Source organism: Anas platyrhynchos, chromosome 7, assembly GCF_047663525.1.
Source record: "Anas platyrhynchos isolate ZD024472 breed Pekin duck chromosome 7, IASCAAS_PekinDuck_T2T, whole genome shotgun sequence".
NCBI lineage: Eukaryota > Metazoa > Chordata > Aves > Anseriformes > Anatidae > Anas > Anas platyrhynchos.
In genome coordinates, this window is record NC_092593.1 from 18,004,395 (window position 1) to 18,028,047 (window position 23,653).

At 35.5% G+C, this 23,653-nt stretch overlaps 1 protein-coding gene across 3 annotated transcripts in view; it reads right to left on the bottom strand.

Annotated features, from left to right (window-relative positions):
• The window catches only part of LOC101798883 (dipeptidyl peptidase 4), a 63,593-nt gene that overhangs the window by 34,128 nt on the left and 5,812 nt on the right, over positions 1-23,653 (bottom strand). For all 3 annotated transcript variants that reach the window (XR_011810605.1, XM_038182603.2, XM_072040858.1), the window contains exons 3-20: positions 20,345-20,434; positions 19,695-19,789; positions 19,502-19,576; positions 17,928-17,980; positions 17,755-17,827; positions 16,456-16,576; positions 15,721-15,881; positions 13,684-13,784; positions 10,530-10,665; positions 10,337-10,381; positions 7,520-7,624; positions 7,349-7,416; positions 7,115-7,168; positions 6,503-6,627; positions 5,398-5,445; positions 4,798-4,896; positions 2,726-2,795; positions 54-248 (exon numbers count right to left, since the gene is read on the bottom strand). Coding sequence is in view for 2 of the 3 variants with exons in the window: in XM_038182603.2 (XP_038038531.1) it covers positions 54-248; positions 2,726-2,795; positions 4,798-4,896; positions 5,398-5,445; positions 6,503-6,627; positions 7,115-7,168; positions 7,349-7,416; positions 7,520-7,624; positions 10,337-10,381; positions 10,530-10,665; positions 13,684-13,784; positions 15,721-15,881; positions 16,456-16,576; positions 17,755-17,827; positions 17,928-17,980; positions 19,502-19,576; positions 19,695-19,789; positions 20,345-20,434 (1,714 nt within the window). In the remaining variant the exon portion in view is untranslated. The remainder of the gene's footprint in view (positions 1-53; positions 249-2,725; positions 2,796-4,797; positions 4,897-5,397; positions 5,446-6,502; positions 6,628-7,114; positions 7,169-7,348; positions 7,417-7,519; positions 7,625-10,336; positions 10,382-10,529; positions 10,666-13,683; positions 13,785-15,720; positions 15,882-16,455; positions 16,577-17,754; positions 17,828-17,927; positions 17,981-19,501; positions 19,577-19,694; positions 19,790-20,344; positions 20,435-23,653) is intronic.

Below are 23,653 nucleotides of genomic sequence, written 5' to 3' on the forward strand. Positions count from 1 at the left end.
ACAGTAAGCATGGAAAAGAAGGAACACTTGTTGACCATTTCACTGTAACTCACCTGGCTGCTGAAATTTGATCTTCCACTTCATAGGTTCCCAGTTTTCGGTTTATTGCATGCATGATTTCATCCCCTTGGTATCCACTTCCTCTGCCATCGAAGGTTGCTACAATGATCTGCTCTGTACTTGCAAGATATGTAGCCCAGTTAATCCGGAAGACATAATCAACTTTCTGACTACAAGGTCCTGCATACCTGGATGAGAAGTCCCAGAGAATTCAAGCATTTAGTCTTCACATAGTCTCTCATGGAGCATTTGAAGCACAGTTATTCCTGACAATTTTCAGCAACCAAAGAAGGGTGAACTTTTAAACTAGACTGAGTAAAAAAGAAAAGCATCACCAACTGACCCCACACGCATACTTGCTTGGACATTAAAAGCAATATGCTTTTTGAAATTTAAATTTTGTTTTATTGCTTTTTAATGTAATAAGAAACTTTATTGATTTTGACTTTAAATGGCTTATCAAAAATCTGAACCAAATTCTTCCTTGTGTGTGTTGACATATCTGAGTTTCAACGTGATGATATTCAGCTATTTCTGTTCTGTTTACTCATTTATCTGGTTAAAGTCTGAAGTCAGCAAACAGCTTTCCCTAAAGGAAAACAAAAGGAATCTATCTTCTGCATTTTTACTGTTTCATCAGTGAAATTAAGTGTTCCTTTCAGTCTAAGCAAACTACTTTTACACACATTGTGAAAAAGGAATAAAAGATTTAAATTTTAACTTTAAAATAAAGTACTTGGAAACACTTGAGCACTATGAAATCAGACTAAGTACCTGGATGGTAAAATTATGTTTGCAATGTTGGACTCTCTAGCTGCTGTCCAACAGAAGGCCCACCAGAGTAAGAAATGAACAAGCAAGTGGCTCTTATTGCTCTACAACCCATTTTTCCCAGTTTTGAAAGCAAAGAAAAGCTATTAGGAATTCTCGATATCTAACTTTGTTTCTGCACAGTACAGATCCTCTCACTGCTGCAGGAATTTCTTAAGATCACTATGAAGCAGAAGCGATCCCGACAAAGGCAAGGGTAAGTTGATAAAAACAGAACCAAAACCAAAAGAAATCTTAACAAGCAAAGAGCACTAACTGCTCATTAAAAGGTTAAATAGGCAAAAATTATATAATATAATTTGGTAGCATTGTAATAAAGATGTATCTAAAAATTAACAGCTGCTTTCTTTGAGGAATAATCTCTTGGTAAACAAAGGAAAAGGTTAACATTTCTGTTGTAATTAATTGCTAATTTTCAGTAATTTCCAGTTAGAAGAAAACATACCACCAAGAACAGAAATGCTTGAGGAAGAATGGGTGAAAAAGCACGTGTTTGCAGTTTGACACATCTTGTTTTATGCTTCTAGTTTGCTTCTCAGAATAGAAAAAAAATGAGTAGAATAATGGTCTGGTCATTTGTTCACCTAACTGCAAATAACTCTCACATCTTAAATTCAGATTTAGCAGCTTTCCTTTTCTCGACAAAAAAATGATTTTGTGAATTTTTTTTTCATCGTTTTAACACAGGGATAGGCAAGCCATGGTAAAGTTTGTATTAGCTTATTTACTGGCTTGACCTGACATGCCTTATCTCACTTTCTTCTCTTACTCCTTGAATTTGGTAAGCTGCAAGACAATCACTTTACCAAAATGTAGAAGGCAGATACAACAGATATTTTGCAGAGTGAGGGGGTGCTCCAGAAGCAGTCACAGACAAAAGACAATGGTTCCTGAGCTACTCACTTCTTCCTTACAATGCTGCTGCACAACTTGCTCATACAGTAAACAAGCAGCAAAGCCAAAGCAGCTTCTTAGGTTTGCACCCTTCAACATTTGGGCAATTGCTGATGAGCATCCATGCTTGCACATCATCACTCACCTCATACAGGACTGGCACTGAAGGTACACTTACATTGTTTATTAAGCCTACATAACTTTAAAGTTAAGGGCTTAGCACACTTCCTCCAGACTTCACAACACTGCTTATTGACTAATAGGTTCTCCCAGGATTTCACATAATATTTTGAGAAAGTGAGACAAGCCAAGATTACTCGAGTTGATAAAGGAAAGGCTGTGCCCAATATTTGAAAGAAAAAATAAAAATACATCTTTGCTTTTCATCACAGACAAAAATCTGGTTTTCAGTTAGCAGATATACTTGGACGAGGAAGGGGCTAAATCTTAAAACCTTATAATTATGACTTCTAAGGTCTAAAATTTAAGAAAAAACAACAAATACAATTTTGACCACAGGATGCAGTTTGTCAACAACAGTCGACTGTCAAACATCACAGAGAAAATGCAATGCCATACTTATGACTTTACCGTTCAGATAAATAGCTTATTAAAGGTTTAATTTTGGAATGTAGTTTCATTCAAGATTATTCCTAAGGAACTCTAAGAGCAGAGAAGGTGGTAAGCTAACACTAACATCCTGGCTTTTAAATAAGATACAGAATATACCTGCTTCACTGCCACCTGCAAAATAGGCACTTGATAAACATTACATCATTTCAGGGTACGGGAATCTATCACAAACTGGGATGCACCTCATTTTCATTCTCTTAAAATTCCTTCAAGAAGTAATTGGCATGTTTTCTTATCTTACTAAGAGAATCTGAAGTACATGAAAGTGATTATTAACATGAAATTTCCATGTATCTCGAATACTCACACTTCAAGGAGCAGAGGGTACTTCTTTGATGAATCAAAATGGGGAGGCAGTATCATTTGATACCAGAAGTCTGAAAATGAAGAGTGTGTGACTTTGGTCAGTTCTCCAGTGAAAAAATTCAACATGCATTGTAATTTATACAAGGACACATCTGAGTCAATTAAAAATAGCTTTGTCTGAACTGTCCTAACATATACAGATAAAGAAAGGTTCCTAGCTAGTCAGTAATATTTTACAGCAAAGTTAGCAGAAAGTCTATAACTGGAATGTTTAAAAAAAAAAAAATATATATATAATATTTAGGAAATCAACATGCTGTCTTGTAGCATTATACACTTACATGTAAAATTAAGTATGTCTGCAGTGGGAAATCTAACACTAGCTCACAAACGTTTCTCTACTCTAATTTTTCTCCCAGCACTAAATTCTAAATATTATCTACCTTCCAGATAGGTTTGCACAATAGTTTGCAAACCATCACAGAAACATACCCAAATATCTATTTCTCAGGCAACATTTTTCTGATTCCATCCATGTTACTTTTTCTACCAAAGGTGTCAGTGAATTAGCTTATTATTCTAAATGCACACCAGGTAAGTTTTGCAATCGGTTTGATTGATCTGCTCATTTTTTGCTTGATTGATTGGCTCATTGATCTTAAAATGATGGATACTGAAAAGGAAGCATGAAATAACGATGATGCACTGCATTAATGGCTAGAGTGCAAGTATTAAAGGAATTCGTCCTGATATGAAAATACAAGGCATCAAAATGCTGAAAAAAAAAAAAAAGGTAAGTCTTCACCTAACTTCTTCTTTTCCATCATCTGTGTACTCTATAATCATGGGAGTCATCTTTAATTTTATAAGTACACACACGGATTTGCAAGCAGACTCAGAACTTGAAGTAGGACTACATAAATGGACTATTTGTGACATTAAAAATAGATTCCCCTTACCCAAAAGCTTCTACCCTGAAGAGATGAAGTAGTAAGAACAAAGAAGAATAAAAAGATGAATACACAACTGACAGCACGAAACCTCCTCTTTAAACCTCCATCTTGCCTGGAAGATTTCATCTTTAGCCCTAGTAAAAACGTGACTAAAATAAAAGACAGAAAACACAAAGATAAAGACAGTTATTAAATAAATAAGGTAACAGTGGAAGGAGGGAGGCATCAAAAAGAACAGTTCACAATCATTGAGAGAAATCAATACAGTTTGTAAAATATAATTTCATTAAGAACAGTAATTTATCAGGAAGAAGTTTGTCATGAAGAGAAAAGCTAGCAGCAAAGGCTGGAGCAAGAACAGTTAAGACAGGTACCAGGCCTACCACTGCCATTCTATCTGATGTTCCTCAGCCAAGGAGCATGCCAAGGAAGCATTTGTACCCAGACATGCAAATATTAGCACTATTAGCAAAGTGTTACTGGTTCAGTTTCTAACATTTCATTATTCACAAGTTGGTGCAATCTTGAAGCATGAACATGCTTTCAACAATGTGACTATTCAATCAAAATATTCTCCAACAGAAAGTCAAAGGTAATCTTGAAGTGTAGCCTAAATAGTTTTGTAAGCTTTCTCTTACGTTGCATGTTCATTTTTCAATAATAACTGTATTTCTTCTCCACTGTCCCCACCTGCTGTAACCAAACAAATATTTGTGCCCATAAATTAAGGCTCACTTGAATACGTAACTTAATTGAACATGCTTATTAACTTTGTGCCCTCCTCCCCCTCCCCCCCCCCCAAAAAAAAAAAAAAAAAAGTTGGTGGTAAAGGCTAATATTTTTCAGGTAACTATCATTGAAGAAAGGGGAGCTAAGCCGCATCATGAAAATTTCCAAGATACTATGCTATGGGAAAAAAAAAGGAAAAAAAAATTTTTTCTTTTTTATATTTTATATCAGGATGTTTGGGGATTTAAAAAAAAAGAAGTCTTGTCTTAAGTACGGAGTAACTGCAAAAATATTTGTTACACCCATCTTTTCAGTCATGCTTTCTAGCAGAGGAGCTTGAAACACTTGGAGCAATGGGGAGAAAAAAGTAAAGTGTGTTTTTTGAACTTACTGTATCCACCTACAGTAATGGAATCAGTTTTTTTTGAAGGCATCTGAATATCTTTCAGTGAATTGTCCAGTTCAGTGTTATTTTCCAAGTACCTGAGGACTAAACAACAGACTTAGTAAGAGTCAAAGAACAAACATTTTATTTTCAAATACATTACTCTCTTATTATGAACCACTTTAAAATTCAAATTGAAAAGACGGCAACCTACTTTGCAGTCTCAGTTTACTGCAGTTTTTGTTTTTCTTCTCATAATTCAATGTTTACAGTATAGTTTTTCTTCAGTAATTTATCAGTTTCTGCATTTTCCATCTAACTGCAGTTTCACAAAAAATGAACAATTATGCAGTAAATAAGACATGCACCAGTTACTGTTTTCTAGCACAATGTAAAATAATGTTAAATAATGTACAAATAAATGCATGCTGAGCTATATAGTTTATCCTTTTGGTAAACAATAGTAGAGAAAGAAAGGGTAAATTTCATTTCAGACAAAACTGAGATGTTTTAATTACTATACTAAGCAATGAGAATAAAATCAAAATAAATTTTCAGTGTAAGTTCCTGGTTTAACACAAATCATAATTTAAGACAATCTCACACCTTGGTCATCACTGCTTCTGTGCAGAGTAGACATGGGCAGGCCAGGACCTGTTAACAAAACACAAAACCTTAATGTTTGCACGCTGTCTCAAAATAAAACTCTCAAAGTAATTGGAAGTCGGGGAATCACAAAGGCTCAGGATGCATTTCCATCCAATCTGCAGAGACTGCATTTTCAGTTATTGGGGCCCAAACTCAAACCACAGCAACACATAAAATACCCAAACAATTTTGCAGGCAAACCATGTGATAGTGAGGTACTGAGATACATATTTTTCAAGAGGAAATTTCAAGGAAGATCTTATTTTTCCCCACCTCCGATTAATTTATCCCTTTTACCTAGTACAAACACACTGGGACTGCAGTCCCAATGCATAACAGATGTTTATACTCACTGGATTCTTTGAACAGTGCTACCTATCTTAAGTTTGTTCCCACAGATAACTTCACCCAGCCTGTTGCTTGCCTTGCCCTCACATTTCCTCCCATTTGCTTCTACCAGCAGAGCTCTCCATGCACAGCACATTCCCTCAGATTGCACAACTGTGTGCAGTGCTCTATAGGAACAGCCTGCAAAAAAAGAAGCAAATCTTCCTGCAGAGCATTACCACTAATTTTCAGTCTGCAAATGCCTCACTGGCAGAGAAATTTCCATCTATTATCTGGCCCTGAAGTAAGGCTTTACTTCCCTTTGTCACAAAACAATTGTGATAAAGGAAATTTAATCTGAAGGATAGGCTGGTTTTGCTCATTCAACATGCTCTGTAGTAGATGCAGTTCACTATCATTTTTAGAACATTGTACATGGCACCTATTATAAGGGCAGCTCCTGAGGAGATTCAGGCTTGCACAAAGGACAGGAATGTTTTGTCACCCCTTTCAGGTCTATTAATGGATCGGACTATCATTTTTTAACCTTGTAATTGTTATTAAGGTGCTTTTAAGCCTAGGAGGGAGTATGTTTTTCTGCTGCCAATGCATCTATCCAACAATATCAACACACATAATTGTTACACAGCGTGTATCAAGATCTTGAAAAAGTGAACTTCCCCACCCAACTAAACAGCGAGTCATTTTTATGTCAATTAATTCTGGATGTACTCACCATGACAATTTAACTGATAATACTGTGCATCATTGCTGAAGGACACAGAATAATACTGGCATCTTTCTTGATTCAGATCACAGCTAACACATTTAGTAGGATTTGGACTGCTTTCCAAGAGCACTCTGCAAAGTAGATGAGCTTCATTTCAGAGATAAAATACTTCTTTTTAAACTGTGCTCAACAAAAATATATGTTTTTAAATAAGATGACAATGAAATTTGATACAATTCAAAAGCAATGCCCTTATTGACATAAATAACAGATAGAGCAGTCTCTAATTTTTTGTTTTTAGTTAATACTGGAATTACCATAGCAAAAATAAAAGCATGAGAGGTTTTCTTTAGGGGCAGGTTGCTTAAGGATTGTTGCTTCTTTTCACAATTTTCCTTTATCAACTAAATTTACAGAAAAATACTACTTTTTTCTTTTTTTTTTTTTTTTTTTTTTTTTTTTTTTTTTACAGTTCATACTTCTATATTGCTTTTAATTAAATATCATATATAGAATCCCACATTAGACTGTGGACATCCCAATCTTTTACTTCATAATACTTTTTCTTAAAATTTTCACTAACAAGTTTTTACTCATACTGTAGAACATATTTCTTACTTATAAAGATTTCTTCCTCCTGGAGCCCCACCATTTTCATTACTAATGTAGTACCTAGAAGAGCAAAACATTGGTTTTGGTAAAGTATTTAAAACACATTGCAATATTTAAAGGATTATCTCACACGTTTAGATCAGATTTTTACTAAATTAAATAGCACCTTCTTGTTCTCCCTCCTACTTCATTGTTACAAGACCTCCTGATAAGAACCCATATATTACTTACAATACTTACAAAAAGTTATTGGTTACAGCTGCTATGCTGATCACTTCCCATTTTCCTGTAGTAATAGGTAGCGGAGCCTGGACAGGGAAAGAAAGGCAAGATAAGAACTAGAACATGAAGATCCTTGATCACCAGCAGAAACAACAGTCAGAAGTGGCAGTCCTACAACTTCTAACTTACCTCTGAGCCATTTATGTAATGGATATGCTTGTATCCTTCTGCATTGCTGAATACTCTGTAGTAGGTAGTATTGTCGGGTGCAAAGTAAGGGGCAGATGGCTGAAACTTGAACACCAGAGAGATGTCTATTAAAGCAAACAACAAAACTCCAAAACCAAAATGATAAATTTAGGTTTTGATATCTATCTCTAAACAGAAGTTTCAATACTTAAAACAATATTTCATTGAGATATTTTGCCTGCTGACTTAGTAGGTAGAACCTGCAGCTAATATCCTGACAGTAAAAAACACTTAAAATATTTCCTAGCACCTTAGAGGCAGAATTTCCCAAGTATTAATTCTCTGGTAATGATGGATGCCCTTCCTTCTCTTGAACTATAGCTGTTCCTACTTTCCTAAAATGAAGGAAACAATACACGCTTCTACCTTCAAAGTCATTGCTTTATTCTGTCCAACATGAAGCTGTGACCTGTAGCAATGTAAACACTGCGAGCACATTTTCTTTGAATTTCCATTTTAAAACACACATTTGTGTGAACACATCTCTGAACTTTGAAGTTTTTTTTTTTTTTGTAAGCTTGACAATGAAAAAGTTCCCCTCTTTTACAAAGACAACAAGATGCTTTTCAAGAGGATCTAGGAAGTAGGTGAATACAAAACACCAGAGGAGCCAAACTGGAATGATATGTTCATGAAGGAGCTATCCAATTATCAATTGGAGGGATGAAAATGAATTAATTCTTTCTACTGACTGTATTTTGGATATGCTCCACATAGTAAAGAGAAAAACAGGAATGAAACTGAGTCAAGTGAAATAAAAGCTATTTCTGTGATACGTGTCCAAAACATCTAAACATTAATTAGCCAACAGAGTCATCACAATCGCTCTGAGATGTTATACCCATTTTTGAAATGAAAAGTGAAACAGAAAGATAGTCTCTTGCCTCCAGTCACTCTGTAAACAATAACAAAACTTGAGACACCCTCACAGACATTCTCCAGATAGTTTCACCTTCTTTCCTAGCAATATTTTTGCACAAAACACCCTGACAAATACTTCGCTAGTTTCTCTCCTACCACAGTCTTGCTTTTTCACAGGGTGACTTTCCTTCAAGTCAACTAGCAAGCTCTTACTTAGCTCATGAACTGGAAGCCTTACTGCAGTAACACAGGCTGTGAAAGTTCTGAGTGTTCTTAAATTAAGTAAAATTTCATCTCTATTTTATAAAAAAACATAATACTTGTTATATAAAGAAAGAGAGAAGTACATTTTCATGCATGTATACATAAATTTGTACATAAAACATATGAAACATATATAAATACATGTGTATATACACACATGCATACATATATGTTATATATTTTAAAACATGCCTTATCAGTCAAGTGTCATTTTATCATCTGTAAGTAGAAAGAATAGTAAAGCCATAAAGATATCTTTCTTATCCACTCTTCGATCCTCCCTACTTTCCGCTCCCTTCTCAAATCCAAGAACCATACAGTGAGATTATCTTTTCCTTCCAACAGCTCCTAAGATGTAGGCTGTCTCTTTAAAAGAAAGAAAAAACCAACAACCTAGTTTAATGGCACAGACTCGCATTTTGCCCTCTCATTTTGCACAACTGTTTACAAAGTCTGCAGCTTGATCATCACATTGTCTAATTGTGAAGCCTTTGCTGCAGAGAAGCAAAATGTGTCAGCGCTAAGGCCTTCCTTTCCATATCAAATTTGACAGCAGGTGGGTTGATCTCTCATCTTCATACTGCGGATGATTTCATCCCTGCTGTTGCCTCCCTCTTTGCATTTCTTTAAACTTTCATTTTTGACTTCAAAAGTGAATTAGTGACTAAAGCATAATCAGTGTGTGGAAAATGCGGGAGTGGAAAGTGTACTCTGTGTTCTCATCAAAAACTCTGAAACTCATTTCTCCCTCCAAGTCTGAACTTTTGCATCTCTGCTTCACTTCCCCCAGATCTTCTGTGTAGTTCATTAGGTGCCTACTCTCTACCATGTACAAAAGGATTGAGAGGCAGCTTCGAAAACATCATCCAGACAGTAGCAATTGCTTTGGCAGAAGTGTGTGAAAGTCTTAATCTGGTCAGCTGTATGCATCTTGTCCCCAGTTCTCTCCAATGGATATTTGGGGTTGAGGAAAAATATAAATAAATGTACAAGCAAACAAAACAAAAGAATAACAAAAATGAAAACAAACACACGGAGAACCTGGAACTGCTTGTTCCTGAACAAACCAGGGAGAACCTGAAACACTAAAATTGATTCTTGTCCTCTAAACCTCCCCTCCAATTCAATTTGAAGGTTATGGGATACATTTCTTAATGTTTTATCCCCTAGATCATTCTGGAGGTGGCAGAAAGACTGGATAGCAGCCAAACCAGCATAGCTAGCAACTCCCCCATTATAAATGGAATTCTGAATCGTGGCTCCTGTATTCTCCTAACTACCATTACTGAAGTAATAGGTCAGAATCAAAAAAGTGTCTGGAAGGAGCACTCTGCTTTTTGACAAACTGAACATGATGCACAGGTCACGGAGGATGTTACAGCTTGAGCCCACAGCGCACTATCAGCCCAGACTAGGGAGTTCTGAAAGCCATACCCACAACATTTTAAAAATGGGAATGGGGATGTGTTATGACTCTGTTTAAGACCATTTTTTCCTACGTGGGTAAAATGAAATGAGTGAATGGATCAGACCTGCACACAAGAACATTGCAACTGGTAAGAAGCTCATAAGAAAATTTCTTAATTATCAGTGTTATTTAACATGTTGCAGTTTTAGAAATTGAACACTCACTCTGCCAATCCAGCCAGTTGTACTTTCTTCCGTACGTTGTTTTTCCTAAGAAAGATAAAACAAACAATCCCACAACATTTATGTTTATTTTATAGCAGCCTATGTTTCTACAAAGATAAATATACAGAGATACTCTACTCCTATCTAGTCTCATTTATCAAACATTGTGACTCTCCCACCTCAGTTTTCTCACCTGTGGACATGTCCAATTTCTAGTAGTATTTTCAAAGTCACAGACTGTGAGGACTGAAAAATTCTGAATTCTTCTGAGCCACTGCAAACAGATCCTTTCATCTGTCACCCACGTTACAACGCTCAAATAATGATCCCTAAAAACAGCAGTAGCATTAAATATTTAAAATCCTATCTGTAATAATATATTATACAATAACATTCAGTAATTCAGTGAATGAAACTCATCTGGCTATTTTCATTTTAATGTATTCTTCCAAGGATAAACACTGATGCAAACCTAATTGTGGCATTTTTGTTGTTGTCAATTGTTTTTGTTGTTAGCAGATGCATTGGTTATTATTACTCATACAAAAAATGCAAAAGAATTATAGTTTGTTCATACACACTTCCAGGAAGACTGCAATTAAATCCTAGCAGCCAGATCACTATTCTCTGGTGCATGAAATAACAGCTACTCCAGACAGTCCATACATGGACTTAATTCAATGTACTGTATGTATCTAAAGGAAATTCTTCTTAATATTAAGTTGTATGGGCCTTGTATCTTGGAATTTTAATCTTTGCTGCATTAACTTGATTGCTGCTAAGCACTTGAAGCAATACACATCTTAATTCAATTTAGTACTTACTTCCATTAGTTAGAATTGGAAGGAGAGATTACACCAACAACAGATATTACTATTTGAATATTTTGCTTTCATCTTTAGAATACCAAATAATTGACATGAACTACTGGACTATCCAAAAAACAATAATAAAAAAATCATGGATCATTTCCTTGAATATTCTTGCATATTATTTTTAAAATAATACCACATAAAATTTAGTGATTTGTTTACCATTACGATCTGTTAGATGTACTCTTCTTTTCTTATTTTAGATCTCTCCTATCTCCTAGAAGCCTTATGAACTAAAATAAAATAAACCTCCCCTCCAAGGCAAGTATGCATTTTCAACCAGAATTTGCACATTTGACTTAGTTCCAAGTTCATGTTCCCTTTTTCCCAAAGTTAGTTAACAAAAATGCGTGGGAAGTTTTGTGAGAGCGAATATCTTCATGATCATAAAATGGGGGAAAGAGAGAAGAGGGAAAGAAAAAAAAAAAAAAGGAAGTGGAAAAAAATGTGGAAAAGACTACAATTAACATGGATGGATTAAAAATATATGCCAACCAGTTACCAGCCACTTTTAGGTTTATTTCTAGATTGCAGCTTCAAAATCATGTTTGAAAAAAAGTCTACTTTTGCATTTATATTTGACTGGTAAGTTTATAGGACATTTAACATGGCTGCTGTCAGTGGCTTCAATGACAGTAACAGACCAGTAATGTTACAAAAGATCTCTGCAGGAGCTTGTTTGGAAATCAATCAGTAGTTTCTCTTGATTTGTAAAAGGGGAAGTAGCTGCACAGTTTTTGTTGCTTCAAAGTTAGGTAAGTTAACATTTATAGATACTAGTAATCGTTTAAAAATAATTAAAAAAAAAAAAAGTAGGTTTAGATTAGATATTAGGAAAAAACTCTACTCAGAGGGTGGTGAGGCATTGGCACGTGTTGCCCAGAGTAGGTATGGATGCCCCATCCCTGGAAGTGTTTAAGGCCAGGTTGGATGGAGCTTTGAGCAACCTGGTCTAGTGGCAGGTATCCCTCCCCATGGCAGGGGGTTTGGAATTGTATGAAAATGTATATTGTATGGAAATGTATATAGGGTCCCTTCCAACCCAAATTATTCTATAATACTAGAAATCATCCATCAAATAGGATGAACAGTAAAAGAAAATAAACTAAAAGAAAACAAACAACAACAAAACACAGAAAGAGAGAAATGCTTGTAAGTATAATAAATATTTAAGTTTATTACAGAGATTAGGAATGCACCTTCAGTTTTCAACAACCCATGAAATATAAATTTTCAATTACGTTGAAGAATACATTATAGCAGTTTTGCGTAGCCCTTCCTCATTTCCTGCTTAGAAAAGATATTCCTGCAATCACCACCCAGAATTCTTTACTCTGATTACTTCCTATTTTTAGGGCAAATCATTTCAGACAAGCAGCATTCATTGCCTTCATCCTCATGTTGACCAACAAGAACCCCCTGTACCCATGATGCCAAATGGTATTTAAATGCTGCATGGGTTTCATGCTGGCCATTCACACAAAAAGTAACAGGTTTCATCTACCATCCTAAAGCAGCAAAACAAAGCCATTCCAGATTCTGGAAGCTTTCCTTGTCAAAAAATAAAATATCCTAATAAGGGTACAGAACAACATTCATAGAAACTTGTGTATTTCTGTTAGTACAGAGACGTTATACTGGTGAGGACTGATATGAAATACCATTGATATTCCAATTATAACTTTTTTGTCATCTAGTACAAAACGAAGTTTCATGCACTACCTAACAGGCCTGTTCCCCCCTCCACCCCGCAAAGTTTATCAATATACCCTGTGATTGCTTCCACACCAAACATCTTCATAAGTGCAAACCTCTAAAAATCACTACGATGCTGTTAAAAAGAGAAAATAAAAACCAAGATCTAGGATACCAATTCCCATATGCATGCATTTTAAATCAATTTAGCTGCTCTTTACAAAATACGTTTATATCATGTTGTGCATTTCCAGTGGCATTTTGAGAAATACAATTTTCCATTTACTTTGAGAGGTGCTGGTTTTCACCATGTTTCCAAAGAAAACAAACATTTTAAGTATAAATCAGAAGACAACCATGATACCTTGCCTCAGCAAGAAGTCTGCTTCCAATGAAATCAAATCTTCACTTTCCATTAAGTTTTTTTTTTTTCCTCTTTCCAGTGAATTGGAATACATACATTATAATTTGATTATACCAAAACTTGCTCACATTAAAGTTGTACTGTGAAATGACTTCACCATAGTTAGACTCCACTGAGTGTGATGAGCCAAGAACTTGTCACATTCTGAATATAACATACATGGAATATGCCATCTATATATAATCACTAGAAGGATAATCTGTGTGCACATTTTCTCTGGTAAATCTTGTTGCTACCAGAGCCTCATGACTGGGTCAAATGACAATATAAACTGAAGGAAGATAGGGTAGTCACACATAAAAGCTCCTCCTCTTTCACCAAAGGAAACATGCAAACATTCAACCAAAATTTCTTACCCTGATCTTATTTCTTCAGGTGGAGAAATTTCAACAGAGTCAAAACTAGGAACCAGCGTATTCACAATGAAGAATTGCACTGTTGGATTTTTAGCTCCTGCCTAAAAATAAAATATTTCGTTGTACTTTCAAAAACAGAATATTCCTGACAAAAAAAAATAATAATGTTTGAAACTATAGACAAAAGAAATTACTATAGACAGTCAGGTAGAATCAACTAACTTCAAACACATGAAAAGATGAATTCCCAAATGCAGTTTTTAAAGTAAATACATAATTTACCTTTATTTAAAAAAAAATTAAAGTGCTAGCTGTGTGACTCTAGGTAAGGAAGACTACTACATTTAGAAACATTCATAATTACACAGGACTTGCTGTACCCACAGCAATATTTGACCGTGTCTTGTCTCACATGCCACACAGTATCTAGCATTAAATTAAATGTTATGTTAACAGACAGAAAAGTGATTCCTCATGGAGACTGATACCTTACGTTAACTGATTATATAATAGCCACCTATACCATAATCAAAGCTGTGGCTGCAGCATGTACCCCACTTTTTTTAATGTAGTGCTAATAGGTTCTAACAGCGATGTAACTGTGTCACTAAGGGCTTCTTCTCTAGAAATGCAAGTTAGCTAGTGAAGTTTTCATGGTAACAGTTAACTAGCTGTAGTTGACCTATGTCCAGAAGTCAGCAATACTTCAAACAGTAAGGGCTTGCAATAAAAGGTGCTACTTAATTTGGCAGTTCATTCCACACCTGCTACACCTACATCTCTTCACAGGTGGCATGCTCAGGGCAGAATCCCTGTGGTTATCAGTAAGCCCAGCTGCTTGCTGTGACCACCAATGACTCCATGTGGAGGAGGCTCCAAGGAGACAGGCAAAGGCAACATGATCATGAAGACTGGGGAAGGCTAGGGAGAAACCTAACACAGTTGCTACAGAGAAAGCTGAATTCAACGCAAAGGGGATTGGAGGGTCATTTTTACTCCAGATAAACATCTGAATCAGCTGAGTGGATCAGCTGCCTATATCAGCTGTTTTGCCCATTAATCAAGAGTGCAACTATCCTCCTGAGCTGGCCAGACCAGCACAGCAGGAGATACATAGCTATCTTTCCCCATCACAGAATAGAAAAAATGTGGTGAGCAGAAAATGCTGAACAAAGAGATGGGCTTGAGCTGGTTTCAACCCATGTATTCCTTCCTGGCAACTGGGGATGCCCAGCATTATAGCAGTGCACTTACTTATTATAAAGACCAGTAATAAGAACCCTATTTGTGTTGTGATTCAGCAGTGCAGTGCAACTGTTGTACTCAAAGTGAAGTTTGTAATTGCATTATGTCTTAAGTGTATTGCTGCATCTCTCTGCTAAATCAAAATACCATGGAACATCAAATAACCTCAATAGGTAAATGTTGTACTAAACATTAAGCACTCCATGTGTGGAATGTCTGAAAGAACCCATCTGCAGCATATTGGACTCTGACACTCACACCATTTAGTCCAGTGCCAACTGTGCCATGAGCAATGAGCACAGTCACATGCAGGGAAGAAGCAGCTGCATGCACAAAAGTTTTCACTCACAGCAAGAATTGAAAGAGTTTTAGATATGGGCAAAGAAATTTGGTAAGCAAATTCTTCCCCTTCGTCCCAACATACGAAGCATATAAGAACTGAAAAAAACTGCATTATTTGAAGATCTCATTCTCAATACCATGCGCAACACGAATATAACATTGAACTGCCAAATGCTTTTACCTAAGATCTTTCATTATCTCAACACCTACTTGCCACCTCTCAAAATTTTTGTGGTGAAACAACAAACCATTATTAATATTATTATTATTTGCTTTCCCCTGGAGATAATAAATACTTTAATATTGCCAGATGCTGTTGACTTCAGAAAGAGTAATCACAGCAAGCTGTTGAGGAGAGACAGACAATATTTTCATTAGCAGAAACTGATTAAATGAGACTACTCCCTTAATGAAACTGTTGAACAACTGTGTTAAATAAATAACACAGACCTTGGGATATGGAATTCGAATAGTCTTTGGATACTGCAAGGTGTCTTCAGAATAAAAGGAATACTCTATAACAGGAACTTCTGTATCATTAAATCTTGCATATGCCACAGAATTGCCATTTGGAGACCACCACAGAGCAGAATGCGTGCCAAACATTTCCTCTGAAAGAGATGCAAATGCATTTAAATTACAATTGATAAGTTTGTTCTTATATCTGAAGAATTGTTCTCATTAGTTTTTAATGGGATTTTTTTTTTTTAATTGAAGTACCAAAGCACAGAATGCTTGTTGGAGTTCTGAAATGAGAAAAAGATCAGTGCTCATAATCTATCACATGAAGCTCATTCACACACTACAATTTTTAGTGACCTGCTGCAAGTTAAGCTAACTCCTTTCTGTTCTTAGATATGCTAAAGAGATATAAAGCTCAGGTATGGACACATGGTTCTGTGAATATGCAGACTTGCATTATTTTGAACTTTTCAATTATAAGAAATGAGATATAGCAGTTATAATAAAACAGGTATAGCAAAACCAAGTTTTTGTATTCATATGCACCGAGCCTGACTGAATTTAAGAAGAGATTGGACTGTGCACTTAGTCACATGGTCTGAACTTTTGGGTAGACCTGTGCGGTGTCAAGAGTTGGACTTGATGATCCTTAAGGGTCCCTTCCAACTCAGGATATTCTATGATTCTATGATATGCAAAGTAAATTGTGCTTGATGTAGTTACCTTCATAAACCCAATCTGGTATTCCATTGAAAATTTTATTTTCTTCTCCATCGCTAGTGATTTGCACAGGTGCTGCTGTTGGTGAAGCTTTTATATAAATATTATTATTCCAAACATATGCCTGCAAAACATCATTGTGATAATGATTTCTGTCACAGTTAATCTGCTCCCCACCTTTGCCACATTTAATGGGCTATTTACTTTTACTTCAGATGGCAAAAACTGTCTTTTGAATTTGCATTTGGCCAAACATCACTGATACTTAACAAACATTAATTACTAAAACAAAGCAAGTATAGCAACCTGACTTTATGCCAAGATGGAAACAAACAAACAAACCACACAAAAGACAAACAACCCCACACCAAACCCCCCCCAAAAGAGCAAACTATCTTGTTTAAGTGGCACTATTATAGTGTCAAGAAAGCCTTCATATTAATTTCCTTTTGAGATACAAGCTTATTTCAGTAATTGTTTGTTTGTCTTTACTTATTTGTCCCTCCATCAAAAGAGTATTTTGGTAAAATATTGATGAGAGTCTCAGAATCACTAATAGATCTCCAAAGATGGTCTATTTCTGAGTAACACTCAGAACTCCTTTATATTTTTGGCATCTGCCTCCCTTTCCAATCCATTTTTCCCTAACAACTGAACAACAGTGTTTTATTCTAGAGCTTCCCTCTGAGATGCAGAAAGCTCTTTTCAACAACCTTTGCTGCTGTGACTGGGCTCCATAATTCCTACACTACAAGCAATAAGAATGTATAAACACCTCATGACTGCTCTTTAGGTCAGATCCAACATCCACATAGGGAATGCACAAGCCTTAGAAACACGGTGACTATCAAAACTACTATGGATTGGGGTGGAGATAAAACAGAAACGGACTGTAAGATAGAGTACATTTTGATCCTCTAATCCCTGTTACATTCATCCATCAAATAAGGTTTCATTGTTTTAATTAGGAGATAAAAGTCAAAATGATGAGTAAGTAGACAGCCATAATGCTTCTGTCTTTGAAAGGGGTTAGCTACTGTCTGCCACTATAAAAAACACTAAGTTCCTATGTAGACCATGGGCCACTATCAGTTTCAGGAATGCCTTTTCATCAAAGAACAGAACACACAGAGGGATATTTGAATATTTCCAGCAACTGTAGCCAGTCAATTTGGAATCTAGTTCAGCTACTTCATCTAGGAGTAGGTAAATCCAAAAAGCCCAAGGGCACAGTTGATGTGAACTTTTATGTCATGGATACAAAAATAAACAACTGTGTAAGTTTCACTTATCCTTACTGACCAGTTTGTGACCAACAGGAGACCAGGAAATATATTGTGTATTATTGTGCAGTAGTGTTTCATCTACGATGGAACTGGAAAAAACAGAAACAAAACACAAATAGGACAAATCAGTAAAATTTCACTTCCTTGAAAAATACTGTTAAAATTATATCTCATGGAAAAATTACTAACCTTGTATTGAAATCATAGATGTAATATGAAGCTGTGTAGGAATGCCTCCACAACTGCAAAAGAATTAATTTAATATTAAGAAAACAAAAATGTCACCAGGGCACAAATCTCTTACAGCTTGAATTATCACTGAAATCTGCCTCACATTTCTGCTTAAGACAGATATAACACAATGAAACTACAAGAGTAGTAAGTCTCCATAAGGCTTAAGAAAAGACTAAAGAATCACTGGTCCTCTGGGGTCATCACTTCAAGTACTATGATAGAGGCCACTGACTGATTAAGTGCAGAAATACAGAGGCCAGACATGCTGAAGATTTTCAGAAATTCTTGTAACTATATGGCAGACTATCAAGACTATCCACAGTTAATCCTTCTCCTTCTGCCTTACTGGCACAATTGTCTTCTGCCTGCTTTTACAATAATACCGAATTATTTAACTTAACATCCTATTGTTTAGTAGTCCTCACAAGTTCCAGCAGTATTTCTGTAGCAGTTCCTGGGTTCCTATTTCCATTCATATTGTCACAGAAATAAACCCTCTCTCTCAGAAACCTTCTTCTTGAAGTCTGTATCACTGGGGGCACTTACAGAGACAGATGATGATGATGATAACGCAGACACATTTAAATGTACTCACTATGAGGAGCTGAAGAGGTTTGATTTAGCCCACGGTGTTGACATGCTACAATAATGCTACCTTCTATGATAGTTCTTCAAGATTTGTAAGAAGATATAAAACAATATCTCAGTACTACACAACCAGATGGCTATTACATAAGAAGTGTCCACATCCTCATGATTCATTTTGTTACTCTCTTTTCTTGCAATAAATATTAATAACAACATAACTTTCAATCCTACTACTACATAAAGGTTAAATGACGGTTTCAGCATTAAAGTAAAATTAACTCTTATGATTGCAACAAATAAAATATAATAGAACAATAAATCATGAGTGGAGGGGATGTCTAGGGTAGCTGGAAAAGTATAAGACTTTTGTGACCTGCTGTTACATTGCTGTCAATGTAACAAGTATACACATATATAGCATATATATATATGCTATACACATATATAGCATATAGATAGATAGATAGATAGATAGATAGATAGATATATCTACAAGCTTATGCATGCAGCCTGTCATCTCTCTGCTTTTCCTTTACCCACACAACTCCTTGGACACTCACACCTGTCTTCCATTCTAGTTTATCCCCCCAGATTAACCCTCCAGCTTCACTCTCTGTATATCTTTCCATCCACTAACTTTTTATCTGGCTTTACTCACACAGTCATTTCTCTTCTGCCAAGCTCACAGGTCTTTGATACCCTTCTCTTCTAGTTTCCAAGCCTGATGCCTCCAGCCAGTCACTATCAATCTCCTCCTCCTCTTGTCTGTTTAGACTTCAGTGTTCCCCTACAGACATCCATCTTATTCATCTAAACTCATGCATTTCCCACACACTCTTTCAGCCTCCACAACCCCTACTTCCAAGACCATCTTCTTGCTCAGTTGTTCCCAAACCTTCACTTCCCAGTTTCATTCTCAGAGAATTGTAGTCTATTTGTACCTTTGTATAGCTGTACTGCAGAAGAGCAAACCTTTGGTCAGGGGACAATATAACTGTGGTTGCTTTGTACTTGTCCTGTCAACAAAGTGCAAAGAGAACATATTAAGCACTGATTCCAGAGAAAAGTGTAGAATAAAATATTAAATTTAATACCTTCCCCAAGTCTGCATATGTTAAATATAAGTCAACATACTAATGTTGTATTTGACAAGATTACGGAAGATGTTCCTGTAGCAGCATCGAAAAGTTGGATGTCCCCATTAGCTGTTTTGTGAAGATACTGATTTCCTAAAAGAAGAAGAGAGATACCAATAAACAAGAAGGAAAACATTCATCAGTCATTTATCTTTTTTGTTGTTGTTACACAGGAAATAAAATTTAATAATCTGGTCAAAATTTTCTTTCCACCTTTTGTAATGAAAGGATGCTTATAGCACAATAATGTTCACAAAATTGGGCTGACAGCCTCAACTTTTTGGCACCTCTTTCCCTTGGGTTACGAGGCATATGCAGCAGGAAAAGAGCCATGTATGTCCCTGTTTCCTGATAGCCTGCACAGGAAGCTGACACTTCACAGTATAACACACTTATATGAATATACTTATACACAGAAGTAAATATGAGTAAATATGTTTTTTTTAGCAATACAAGAAAATAGTTCAACATGAACACTATCTGGTATTTAAGGAAAAGAAATCACAACTCTTTGAGCTATGCACCATTCTGTAAAAGTACCATTAAATAACTGAACATTTTTTCAGGATATAGTAGTAATTTCTGAGTATTATGTGTTTATGGTAGTATATTTTATTCAGATTCATGCTATGTATAGAAATAAATTACCTGAAATCCACTGCAAATCATGTGTTGTGTACTGATAGTCACTGTTCAGGTAATTCTCTAGAGTGTATGTTTTTCGTGAATCAGTACTTTCTGAAAGAAAGAAAAAGTGATAGAAGAGAGATTTGGTATTATTACAAATTGTTCCACCTCAGCTTCCTAACCTGACTACTAAAACAAGTGTCTTTTGTTGCTGGTTATTGATGTGTTTTAGCTGATCAGGTGTGAAGTACCAACACTGAGGAGGCAATAAAGCTTTACTGCAAGATAAATTAATCAATTGTAAACTAAAGGAATATTGATGAGATCACTGAATAAACACAAAAATTATGAATGCCTGTTCTCTGTTGGTATTTTATTTTTGGATACACTAGAGCTGTTATCCTTGGATTTAATAAAAATACCTTTTTGACAGTGACAAAATAAACAAAAAATGCTTATCCTTCTTATCTCAGGAAATACATACATGTACTCCTCAAAAATTGAAAAGAAGTGATCTTAGTGCCTTTCCCCTCTATGCTCACACATTGGAACTTAGCTGCAGAACCCAGACTGCTAATACTTGCATCAGACATTGATTGTGGGGTTGGTTGTGTACAGCAAAGATGTACATGCTCATCAAAGAGTGGTGGACAGGCATGGCTGTCCAGTTGAATATGTGGCATCCATGGGAATAGATGTACAGCTCTTGAACGATATATTAAAATTAAGTGGTTGCTGTACTTTATTACATAAGACTTGCTGTTTCTGGTCCCAAATTCTTCCATAGTGAATCATCTATCATGAAACTTAAATTTGAGAAATATCTCAAATGAAAAATCATTAAAATTGTCAATTACCATCTGATTAAAGAAAAAAAAACAAAACAAAACACATTAATGTATACTGCTATGTTTATAATGAAATAGCTGGTTAATATTTACTCCTGTGTTTTTCATCAAGGTATCTAAGTATTTTAATGATTGTTGTGACATCACTATTTTGACTGCAAAATTAAAGCTAAGTAACTGGATTACTTTGAAAAGACTAGTGAAACTGAATGCAGTTAAGTATCTGAGATTGGTCATCAGCTCCAGTGTGCCACCGTCATTTTCTATATTTATTTTTTACTGGCTGTAGTGCAAAAGCTACTTATTCAAAGTCTAAAAGGTTTGAATAACACATATACACATATATTTTTTGAAATTCTTGCTTCCCTCTCACTCTATTATTATTATTAACTGAAAAAAAAACACACTGCTGTCATACAAATCTACTCAGTAAAGAAGGGAAGCACTCATTATTTCAACTTACACTATCATTCCATTTTTTTTTGTTGTTACTATCAGCGAAAATCAAAATATCCAGGATAAAATCAGTTGATAAAAACACTCCAGTACAGGTGTTCTGACTAATCAGTCAGGGTAAGAACCTGCCCCCATCAATTTTGAGATTTCCAGTATTTTAGCTACTTTTCAACAGACAGTCTCTTCTTTCAATATGCTGAAGAAGAAAAAAGAATACAAGTCCTTGGGGGGTGGTGGGAACAAAAAATACTTCAACAATTGCTGCAGGGTATCTTTCTGTAGGTTGAATAAATATGACATATGGAACATGACAGAAAGACATTTATATTAGCTATTATGGTTTTATTTTTATTTCCAAACAATAAGCATATTACCTATATACAGCACAGACTGCACAGCTATTGCTGCAGTAAAAGAGCCTTAACAAAGCTTTTAGATTAAGACTGCTCATCAAAGGTTAAAAAAGAAATGCTTGCTCAGTTCCATGTGAAATTTGCCTGTTCTAAAAATCACCAGTCTAGATTTCCTGCTCATGATGTTTCCATGAGAATATTAATTTCTCAGGTTAATTATTCTATATTAACTGAATATTTAATTTGATGGATTATGAACAAGTGTGTATTTGAAATTCATGCACAGTTGTCTAGTTGGGAATATCACTTCTCTCCTTCCTAATTGAGTAAGTGTCATTTTCAATTAGAAGGGCTTCAGAAAGCAACAAAATTCTCTCTTGGAAAAGGAGGAGCAATTTAAGACAGGTGGCTGATGAACAGGTTTAGGGATTTTTCCAAACTGCTGAATGTTTTTCTCCCCCGGTGACATACATATTTTGCTGAGGTCTCATTACTAAAAATCAGGCCACAATTAAGATTTGTTGGCTGTGTACAAAATTAAAATTTCATTTTCTGTCAACACCTTCCACATAGTAACTGAATATGAAAACATACGCCAAGCTGTAAGAGTATAGTCAAAAAGTTCTACTTGGAGTATTTTCTTAATTTGCAAGATAGACCACTACCAGTATATTCTTACTTATCCACATTATGCCACTGACTATATATTGCATTCTGCTGCATTTTGGTTCTTTTAGTTTAGACTCTATTTGAAAAAAAAAAAAAAAGGTGTCAAATAGGCTTATTTTGACAAAATGAAGTACCTGTTGACATTCAAAAACTTATTAGTGGCAATTAAAGTTTAGATACAGGTCAATATTTGTACATATTTTAGCAAAATGGCTTCTTTCACTGCAGTTCTTCAGAGAGTCTGTGAAAGCTGAATTTTCTTGCTATTTTGCTTTCTTGTCTAACTCATATGGAGGCTATTTTCTGCATTCTAAGCAACTAGCTCTTTATATCTGCCCTATTCTCTCCCTCTTGCACCTCCCCCCCCAAGAACACATACATATTTACCGCTGTTATAACGATATACTAGAAATAGTTACCTCATAATACCTGTCACAACAGGAAAAACTTAAGGTTTAGTTTTTATTTTTGAAACCATTTCACCTTTTCTCACTAGAAAGATTGAGTTGGTTTCTGTAGGTGTAAGGGATTAGGAAAAGAGTTAAGGAAATACAGTTAACTATTGTATGAAGTTTGTGGTGCAACACAGCACAATACCCAAAAATTACTTTTGGTGAATGTATTGTTTATTCCCCTGTGTCAAGACACATTATTAAAATTTCTATATACCATGCAATAGAGCAAGAAATCATGTAACCAGCTAAAAATAGAAATAAAACTATAAAAGTAATAACACCGGAAACTTTACTCACATTCAGTACAACCAAGAAAGACTTGAAGAACCACAAGGGAAAGATGAGTACAAGCACGACAACAACAGTGAGAAAGAAAGGGATAGAGAAATGATACAAAACAGAGAAGGTGAGAAAGTATCAGCATTTTTACATGACAGCAGAACAAAGGCTAGAACAATCTGAAATCTAAGAATGTAGTTTAGAAGCAGTGTGAGAGATGCAAGAAGAGAAACCTGATGCAGGACACCCAAGAGAAAACCAACCAGTCAA